The sequence below is a fragment of the Trichechus manatus genome, unplaced genomic scaffold (assembly GCF_000243295.1).
Source record: "Trichechus manatus latirostris isolate Lorelei unplaced genomic scaffold, TriManLat1.0 scaffold00134, whole genome shotgun sequence".
NCBI lineage: Eukaryota > Metazoa > Chordata > Mammalia > Sirenia > Trichechidae > Trichechus > Trichechus manatus.
This window is the reverse complement of record NW_004444070.1, coordinates 5,675,099-5,685,359: the sequence shown is the minus strand read 5'-3', so window position 1 is coordinate 5,685,359 and position 10,261 is coordinate 5,675,099. Positions and strand designations below refer to the sequence as shown.

The 10,261-nt window shown below is 57.2% G+C and overlaps 1 protein-coding gene across 2 annotated transcripts; it reads left to right on the top strand.

Moving 5' to 3' along the window:
* Window positions 1–1,132: 1,132 nt before the first annotated feature.
* LOC101356494 (interferon-induced transmembrane protein 3-like) lies at window positions 1,133–9,982 on the top strand. 2 transcript variants are annotated; one of them, XM_023739459.1, is made up of 4 exons: window positions 1,133–1,735; window positions 2,517–3,621; window positions 7,422–7,541; window positions 9,524–9,982. In XM_023739459.1, exons 1-2 carry the CDS (start codon window positions 1,484–1,486, stop codon window positions 2,706–2,708), a joined length of 444 nt encoding a protein of 147 aa, XP_023595227.1. In that variant the 5' UTR covers window positions 1,133–1,483; the 3' UTR covers window positions 2,709–3,621; window positions 7,422–7,541; window positions 9,524–9,982. The 2 variants fall into 2 exon arrangements, with proteins under 2 accessions (XP_023595227.1, XP_023595228.1); XM_023739460.1 differs by lacking the exon at window positions 7,422–7,541.
* The last annotated feature ends 279 nt before the right edge of the window (window positions 9,983–10,261 follow it).

The window sequence follows — 10,261 nt, the reverse complement described above, 5'->3', positions numbered from 1 at the left end:
GAATCCCGAAGAGGGGAAGGACAATACACTGAAGTAATTAAAACTTGAGAGTGCAACCATATCCCTAAATGCTGAATCCAGATAGAAAAGACAACCGTGCTCCACAGGATACTCGTGGAAATCCAGGAAAAGGGAGACCACAGCAGCCCAGAGATCCTCCCAACTCGCTATCCTCTGTTGTCAGTTCTTAAGCCCGTGAGGAGTCCATTAGCAATGAAAATAGTGATGACAGAAGACAGAATGGACTCATCTTGCAAATGGGGAAATTAAGCTTCAGATGGTTACCCAAGTTTCTCCAGCTTCTTTCTAGTTCTTCAGGAGTGACGTCAGATAACCTGTGATTTATACAAAGACCCTCACCAAAATGGGAAGCAGAAATGGGAAACGGGGGCTCAACACAGGAGAGGGGGATTCAATTCCAGAGAATCAATAGGTCTCTTCAAATTACCTAAGGTCCTTCATCCACTGATGAGTGTAGACTTGCTTGCTTCTCCCCCAACTTACCACCCTTCTCCATCCCACTTCAAACCAAGACACATCTTGACAAGAAGGACCTGTCTTGATTTTAGAAGGGGGCTCCTTCCTCAGGGTAGATCAACAAGCCTAACATAGGCTTTGTTCATTGTTATTGTTGTTGGCATTTCTAGTTACCATCAAGTTGGTTCTGTATCGTGGCGAATCCCTGTGTATCACAGTAGAACTGTGCCGCATTGGGTTTTGAAGGCTGTAATCTTTATGGGAGCAGATCGCCAGGCCTTTCTTCCAAGGCACCTCTGGATGATTTCAAACTGCCAAACTTTTGGCTAGTAGTTGAACGCTTAAACGTTTGGGCCACCCAGGAACTCCTGTAACATAGACTTCTTTGTAATAATAATAAACATTTATTGATAACTTGCGGTGTGCAAGGCATGGTCCTGTTGCTGGTAGGTGTCATCGAGTCAGTTCCGACTCATAGCCACCCCGTGTACAACAGAAGGAAGCACTGCCTGGTCTCGCGCCAGCCTCAAAATAGTTCTTATGCTTGAGCCCGATGTTGCAGCCACCGTGTCAGTTCACATCCTTAAGGGTCTTCCTCTTTTTCTGCTGACCTCTCTTTCCCTTTACCAAGCATGATGCCCTTCTTCAGGGCATCCTGATAACACGTCCAAAGTGTGTGAGACAGAGTCTCACCATCCTTGCTTCCAAGGAGCATTCTGGCTGTACTTCTTCCAAGACGTACTTTAAATGTATTGTTTCATTTTAATACTCACAGAAACCCTTCCAGGACGGCGCCAAAACTCTACCTCCCCTCTCGTCTCCTCCCAGCCCTGAAGTAATTTGAGCCTCCGAAATATGTCCCGCCCCCTTAGCCCGTGGCCAACCCCCAATTGTCCAACGCGAGGAAATAGAAACTTCAGAGAAATCGAAACTACCGAGAGAAGGGAGGCCCCGAAGCGCTTACCCTACGCCAGACTCCTTCGACTCCCGGTCGTCTTTCGGAACCATGAACCACACTTCGCAACACTTCCTCACGAGCGCCGGCACCGGCCTCTCCCCAGCCTATGAGATGCTCAAGGAAGAGCACGAGGTGGACGTGCTGGCGGCGCCCCGCGGCCCCGCGGCGCCCGTGAGGTCCACCGTGATCAACATCCGCACGGAGACCTCGGTGCCGGACCATATCGTCTGGTCCCTCTTCAACACGCTCTGTATGAACTGGTTCTGCCTGGGCTTCGTGGCGTTCGCCTACTCCGTGAAGGTGCGCATGGGCGCCGGTGTGCCAGACACCGGGGGCTTCTCCGCGAGGGTGCGAGTGTGCGCTCTGGGCGCCTTCTGCCCAGTTGGGTCTGGGGCTAGGGAGGGTGTGTGTTGTGGTCTTCTGTGTGTGCTCGCGCGCGCACGCCCACGTGTGCTTGTGTGGATGCGTGGATGTGTTTGTGTATGTGTGTGCCCGTGTGCACACGTGCGTGCCGGGCACCTGGGGGATTCTCCACAAGGGTCGGAGTGGGCCCTGGGGGGTGCCCCTCCCAGATGGGCCTGGGGCAGGAAAGGGCCTGTGTGTGTCCTTGCGTGACTGTTTCTGTGTGTGTCTCTCGTGTGTGTGGATTTTGTGTGCGCTTCTGTGTGAGTGTCTCTGTGTCTGGGAGGGGGGAGGTCGTTCCCCGTGTAGATCATCCTCGACGCTCCAGGGGTGCGTGAGGATGTTTGTCATCAGCCGTTGTTGCCACAACTTCCGAAGAAAGTTTTCTCACGGTTAGTAGAGAAGTTCCCCCCTCACCCTTGGGCAGCGCTTGGGCCACAGCAGACAGAGGGCAAGCCCGAGGCTCCCCGGAGGGACTGAGGGGCTGTGAGGAGGTCCCTGGGGGGAGGAGGGGGGGAGGGAGGAGACGGCCGTGGAGCGGTGGGGCTCCCGGATGTGGGTGAGGGCCAGTGCAGGCTGAACTGGGCACAGAGGACCAGAGGAGACCTGAGTGCCACCATCAGCTCCTGGCTCCCAGCGGGTCCCTCCCCAGGAGCGCTCATCATCTCGTCTTCCCCAGTCTAGGGACCGGAAGATGGTGGGCGACGTGATCGGCGCCCAGAGCTACGCCTCCACCGCCAAGTGCCTGAACATCTGCGCGCTGCTCTTAAGCCTCCTGCTGACCGTCGGCGCCATCATTCTTCTGGCCACCGGAGCACTGATAAGCATGGAGGCCATCTCACGGATGGTAAATCACCTTGACGGCAACTGACCGCTGCCGGTTACTTCGGCCGGAGGCCTGGGGCTGCCGGTTGCTGCTGCAGGAGCCCCCCGGGGCTGTCCGTTGCAGGCCGGAGCCCGCCGGGGCTCCACCGCTGGCCCCGCATTCCTGCCTGTTACCCCTGCCCCCACCCGTCTACCGCAGTTTGCACACTCCTATCTGTCTATAAAGGAATTCAATAAAGTGCGTGTGTGTGTAACGGTGCTGTGACACCGCCGGGGGAGGGGACTGTGCCCTGAGTTTCCAGCCTGGTCATGAGCTGAGGGGTCACCCCACCTTGTCCCACTGCCAGGCTGGGCCGAGAGAGCGGGGCATGCCCTCAGGCCTGGCTGGTTCTGGTCTCAGGTGGGGCCACAGCTGGGCTGGGTGGAGGCCCCTCTGACCCTGAGGTCTGAGCCCTGAAGTAGGGTGGGCTCTTATGGGGGGGGCACTAGGAGCCAAACATGCGCCCTTAGCCTCACACAGGGCGTGGAGGACCCTACTCAGGCACTCTGGGCGGTCTGGGTCCAGGGGTCGGCCCTCTGGGTTGCACCTGGACAATGCCGTTCTGACATGGCCGTTAACGGGCTGAGGCCCCCAGCGATCCCTTGTCTCTGGAGCACTTCTGAAGGGCCCTCCTCTGGCCGAGGGCACCCAGGGGAAGGTGGATGGCCCCAGCTGGCTGCACCTCCTGCTTCTTGGGCGGGGAGGAGCGAGGCTGCGACTCCTCCTGACTCAGCTGGTGGAGTCTCAGCCAGTCGGGCTGGGGGACCAATTCCTGGAACCAAAGGCAGGCGGCCGGTCCAGGGAGCGCCTCTAAGCACCTGGACGACACAGAGGCCCTGGGCGGGGGCCTCTGGGGGGGCGGCGATGCGCGGGAGGCCGGGCCGTCCTCACCCAGAAGCGGGGGAAGAACTTGCCGCAGGTAAACATGTAGCAGGGTGGGGCTTGCTCCCACATCCTGCACAGTGGGAGGAGGGGGCTCCTTGGGGAGGCGGTGAGACGTCTGGGAGTCCAGGCTCTCCTGGGACCATCCGCTTGGCTGGCCTTCAGGCTGGCCTCGGGGTAGGCCCTCCTGGCACCGGTGCCCCATCCTTTGGGGGATCCTGGCAAGTCTGCGTCCCAGCAGAGGGGACGCCGGCCGGTCCTGTCTGCCGAAGCTCGTGGCCTGTCCCGGTGCCCTCCCATCCTGGACCCACCCCGTCCCTCCTTTTCATTCTCGCCCCCCTCCTGCAACGCCCTAACTCCGAGACCCCACCCGCGGGTGGGCGCTCTGCTGTGGCGGAGAGGCCGGCACCACGGCACCCGCTCTCCCGGGCGTCCCGCTGATGTGAGCCCGACGAGGCGGGGGCCCGGCGGGGCGGTGGGGAGGGGGTGCTTGGCCCCGCCTGGGTGGGGACAGAGAGCGTGATCCGAGGAGGGGCTGCACCCCCTACCGGCGGCCGGCGCAGCCCCGGGGTCTGGGGGACCGGCTGCCCCAGGCCAAGACCCGGGCGGGATGGGCGGTGCTCAGCAAGGCCCCGCGCGGCCAGATGTGGGCCGGAAGCCTCCCTGCGCTGCGCTAATTTGAGAGTCCCACGAAGGCCCCGCCAGGCGACGAGACCCCCTCGCACAGCGGCCACTGGCGTCACTAGGGTTGGTGTCACCCACCCCCCTGCTCGGGGTGGGCAGGCGGGCCGGCGAAACCACCCCCCGTGGGCGGAGCGGCAGGTCGGGCCCGGCGCAGAGCCGAGCGCCCGCCCTTCCGCCCATCGCGCGCTCCCGCCGCTCCTCCCTCGCGCATTGGCTCAGGCCGAGACCCTCGCCCCTCCCGCCAGTGGTGGGCGCCGGCCCGCAGCCTGCACCCCGACTGGCGAGTGACACCTCTCCTTGGCGGCCCCTCCCGCCCGCCGTCGCGGACTCTGGAGTCACTTTGGTGTCACCCCCTGTGACAGTGACCTGACAGAGACCTGATGCGCGATGAGGCCGGACTTGTCGGTCTGGAGGCTCTGGGCGCAGACCCCGGGCTCGCTCTGGCCGGCACAGCAGCAGACCCCTGTCAGGGACTGCGCCACCAGCCGGGGTTCAGATGTGTGGAAGCCGGCAGAGGCGTAGCGAGGGAGGCCCTTACCCCTGGGGGCAAGTCCACGGGGACGCCGCAAATAAGAAGGGCGCCTGCCTGAGGCAGCGGGGCAACAGGGGGGAGGGAAGGAGTTTCTGCGGACGCCGCTATCAGCGTCTATTCATCTGGAAATTGGGGGAGGGCGCAATTTAGAGATCACCATTGGGGGCTCGAAATGGGGGGGCGCAACTTAGAAATTGCCCCATGGTCTCTAAATGGGGGGCGCAATTTAGAGATTGCCCCTGGGTGCTCGAATTGGGGGGCGCAATTTAGAGATTGCCCCTGGACACTCGAACCGGGGGGTGCAATTTAGAGATTGCCCCTGGGCGCTCGAAATGAGAGGGCGCAATTTAGAGATTGCCCCTGGGCCCCCGATTCGGGAGTGCAATTTGGAGATTGCCGCTGACGTTCCAATGGGGGGAGGCAACCAGGGGCGGATTAACCAGTACGTACGGTTTGCACCGGTTTACAGTAAGCAAGGTACTAACGGGCTTAATCGAGTTTACTTACTCATCTGTAGTGATTACACAGAGGTTACCCCACATCTGTATTGTGAAAACCAGGGGAAATTGCGCACTACAAATTACGGAGGAAACCCCAGTAAACCTCCGCGTACCAGGCGTGTTGGGTAATCAGCACCACCCTGACCGCGCTCCCGTTGGCTCCGCCCCTTCCCCGCCCGTGCCGGGGCGCGCCCCGGCCCCACCTGGCTGCTTCCGATCCCGACTTCTCCCCAGGCGTGGTGGCAGGCCGAGGCCTGCCCTGCTTTGAAACCGGCTCCGTTACCTGTGCCCTGACTCCGCCCCCTTTCGGGGTTCTGACCCCATCCCTCTCCAGGCTGAGGACCAGCTCCCCTTTCCGGGGTGGGGGTGGAGGGTTGGAGGCGAGTTCCTGCCCCCTCCCTGTCTCCTGAAGTGGCTCTGACTGTCCCCAGACTTGGAAGCGTGCTGGGGCCTGGCTAGTTTCAGACTTGCTTTCCAGCCGGGCTCCGACCCAGCCCTCCCACGCTGGTTGGTAAGGAGAGAGGCGGGCTTTGATTCCGACGGCCCTCTCCTGTGCTCTGACCCCCAGGCGGGCGGGCGCCTGGATGATCGAGATAAGAAGGTTCGGGAGGAGACGCTGGAGATGGAGCCGGGGTGGCGGGCCAGCGCCAGCCTGAAGCCCCCGGCCGCAGACCTCTTCCGATGAGCAGGGGGAGGACGGACCCCAGGGGTGTGTGACCTGTGCAGCCCCGGGCTCAGAGGACCTTGCACTTGATTTCACACTCCGCTGTCACTGTCTGGAAATCCTCAACAGTTTATGAACGAGGGCCCTGCATTTTCATTTTGTTCTGGGGCGCCCGAGTGGGCCTGGGTGGGAGATGGCAGGCTTTGACTCTAGGGCACGTCTAGGGTGCTGGGCTACCCCTCGACCCTGGCGTGGCCTGCAGCTGTGTTCCCCATCTCATACAGTCCGCGGGGGATCTGTGCTGGGACTCGCATGAGACGACAAGCCCTGGTGGCGACCCCTGCAGCCCCGAGTCCAACGCCACAAAACCAAACCAAACCCGTTGCCCTCGAGTCCATTCCGACTCATAGCGACCCTATAGGACAGAGTAGAACTGCCCCGTAGGGTTTTCAGGGAGCAAATGGTGGATTCGAACTGCTAACCTTTGGGTTAGCAGCTGAGCTCTTAACTACTGCGCGACCAGGGCTCCCCAATGCCAAGAAGCTGGTCAGTTGCTTCCTGCAGTTGGCAGCTGCTCAGGTAACTCCAGTATCCCAAGCCTGCAGGAAGGGCATCGGTAATTCAGGGCCCTTCCCACGGCCAAGGCATTTCCTGTGAGGAAGGTAATCCCCCACTCACCATCACCCTGGCCTCCTCCTGAATTGGGGTGCCTTCCTGATCAGAGTGTGCAGGCCCCTTCCCCATGCACACACTCGTGACCGTGAGCCAGCCTGGCACAGTGCTCCGTGCCCTCAGCTGTGTGGTTGGCCTGAGGGAGCTCAGGGACAACAGCTGACTATTTTTATGTGTGTGTCCCTAGCTCCCACATGCCATTGTCCACTCTTTTTTTAAATTTTATTAATGGACTATTTTTTAGAGCAGTTTTAGGGTTAGAGAAAACTCCTACAGAAAGTATGGAGTTCCCATATTCTCCAGCCCCCCTGCACACTGTTTCTCTTCTTATCGTGCATTCTTGATCATATGGATACATACATACATATAGATATGCCACAGACACAGGGTAAACATGGAACAGGGTGGGACCTGCTTCCACCTCCTGGACAGTGGGGAGAGGGGGCTCCCTGGGGAGGTGGTGTGATGTCTGGGGGTCCAGGCCCTCCTGGGACCATCCCCATGGCTGGCCTTCAGGCTGGTCTCAGGGGGTAGGCCCTCCTGGCACCGATGCCCCATCCTTTGGGGGATCCTGGCAAGTCTGGGTCCAGCAGAGGGGACACCGGCCGGTCCTGTCTGCTGAATCTTGTGGCTTGTCCCCGTGCCTTCCCTGGTGTGTCCTGCATTCTTGATCATATATATCCATACATATATATATATATATATATACACACACCCAGGACAAAGCTGTGCACAGCGGTGGCCCAGGACACTCTGGCCTGAGGACTCCCCTATCCCACCTGCAGAGCCGCCGGCATTACCCCACCACCCATACCGTGATGACCATGCACCCTGACTTCCAACGCGACAACGCCAACATGTGGTCGAAGAACCCTGACAAGCGCATCCAGCTGGTCAGCACCCAGGTCAGTGTGCCCGCCTGTGCTACCTGTGTGCACATGTGTGCTTGTATCTGTGCTTCGAGCCATAGCTATCGGTCCTCTAACAAATGACCGCGCACTGAATGGCCTAGAACTACAGAAACGTATTGTCTTGCAGTTCTGTCGGCCAGAGGTCCAACAAGACAGCTCCACAATCATAGGAGGAGACTCCAGCACACCACTTTTGGTGAAGGACAGACCATCCGGAAAGAAGCTCAATAAAGACACGGAGGATCTAAATGCCACAATCAACTAACTCGATCGCATAGACATAAACCGAACCCTCCACCCAACAGCAGCCAAGTATACATTCTTTTCCAACCTATGTGGAACGTTCTTCAGAATAGACCACATATTAGGTCACAAAGCAAGCTTCAACAGAACACAAAACTTTGCAATATTACGAAGCATCTTTTCTGACCATAAAGCCATAAAAGCAGAAATCAATCACAGAAACAGCGAGGAACAAAAATGAAACACAAGGAAACTGAACAACACCTTGCTCAAAAACTAGTGGGTTATGGGAGAAATCAAGGACGGAATACTGAAGCCCAACATGGGTTTCAGTGGGCTGGAACTGAAGTGTCAGCAGGATTGCCTTTCTGGAGGCTCCAGGAGAGAATCTGTCTCTCTGCCTCTCCAGCTGCTAAAGGCTGCCTGCATTTCTTGGCGAGTGGCCCCTTCCTCCATCCTCCAAGCCAGCCACACAGCATCTCTCTGACTTTGCTCTGTCCTTACGTTTTCTCTCACGTCCTTTCACGTCTTCTGTCTTCCTCTTCCACTTTCAACCATCCCTGTGATGGCATCTTGGAGCCCTGGTGGCGCGGTGGTTAAGAGCTCAGCTGTTAATCAAAAGGTCGGCAGTTGGAAGCCACCAGCCACTCTGTGGAAACCCTATGGGGCAACTCTACTCTGTCCTATAGTGTCGCTGTGAGTCGGAAGCAACTCAACGGCAGTGGGTTTTGGTTTTTGGTGATGACATTGGCCCCACAAGGATAATCCAGGATAACGTCCCTATTTGAAAGTCAGCTGATTAGCAACCTTAATTCCATCTGCAACTTTACTTCCGTTTTGCCATGTAACCTGGCGTATTCACAGGTTCTGGGAATGAAGACATTTATGGGGGGCTGCCATTATCTTACCTACCAGGAGGTGTTGGGGCAGCCCCTGGAAGCAGTCTGTGGTGCTGTCAGCTCAGAAACTTGTGCCATCTCTCCCATCTGAGATGCCCCTTCCCCTCAACCTCGTCCTCAGAGTCGTCCGCCTGTCCAGCCTCCACGTCCTCACCTCCTCCCTCACTTCCTGCACTGCCATTTCACCAAAAACTCTCTACGTCCTGTTGCTGCGGGCCCTCCAGCAGACTTTTCTCAGTCCTTCTCCGTATCCGCAGCCCTGGGCGTGCAGTGGTTAAGAGCTCGGCTGCCAACCAAAAGGTTGGCAGTTCGAATCCACCAGCTGCTCCTTGGAAACTCTATGAGGGCAGTTCTACTCTATCCTATAGGGTCGCTATGAGGTGGAATCGACTGGACGGCAATGGGTCTCCAAATCCTGGTCCCTGAGGAACCTTCAACACCCCTTGATCACTTCCTTCTGCAAATACTATTCCCTTTGGCTGCCAGGATGCCGCTCTCCCTGTTTTTCTCCTGCCACTGACTGCTCCTTTGCAGACTATTTTAGAATCTCTGGGAATGGACTCTACAGACTCTGGGAACGGACTCTACAGACTCTGGGAATGGACTCTCTGGCTGTTCCTGGCCCTGCCACTTTCCACCTCTGTGACCTTCAGCAATGACCTGAAGTGCTCAGCACCTTAGTTTTCTCATCTGTAAAATGGTTATAACGGTGATCCCCGCCTCACAGAGCCTTTATGAGAGTTCAATGAGCTCGTGTGCGTACATCAAACGGTGCCTGGCACACAGCAAATGTTCGTGGCTGTTGTTTATTATTGTTTTTTTTTTTTTTTCTAGCTGAAAATCTCCTGCTTCTCCTTCAAGACGTGAGCTGCAGTGTCTCCTCCTCCAGCAAGCCTTCTCCAAACTCCAGGCTCCACTGATACCCCTGATGCCACATCCAGGCCAATCGTAACCAACCGACTATTTGTTTAATGTCTCTCTTCCCATCTTGCCTGGGAATTCCATGAGGGCAGGGGCTGACTGCATGCTGAGTAAACAGCGTAGGTGTCTGGATATGTAAATGAGGGTCTGACTGAATGTGCAGGTATGCAGACAGGTGTGTACCCAGTAAGGGCATGTAGTCCCATCTGCGTCCCTTTATTTACTCAAATATTTGTTGAGCACCTACTGTGCGCTGGGCACTGGTGATACAGCACCAGCAGAAGGCTACTAATAAGCTTCTTGTTCTCCATCTTCCTCTGTTGAAAGTGAGCCTCCATTCATCATAAAAATTGTGACATTTGGCAACAATAATTATCGCTAAAAAATTATTATTCCTTGGGGAACATCTAGCTCAATTGGCATAACATCGTTTATAAAGAAAAGCTTCCACATTCTACTTTGGTGAGTAGCGTCTGGGGTCTTAAAAGCTTGTGAGCGGCCATCTAAGACACTCCACTGGTCCCACCCTGTCTGGAGCAAGGGAGAATGAAGAAAACCAAAGACACAAGAGAAAGATTAGTCCAAAGGGCTAATGGACCACAGCTACCAAGGCCTCCACCAGACTGAGTCCAGCACAACTAGATGGTGCCC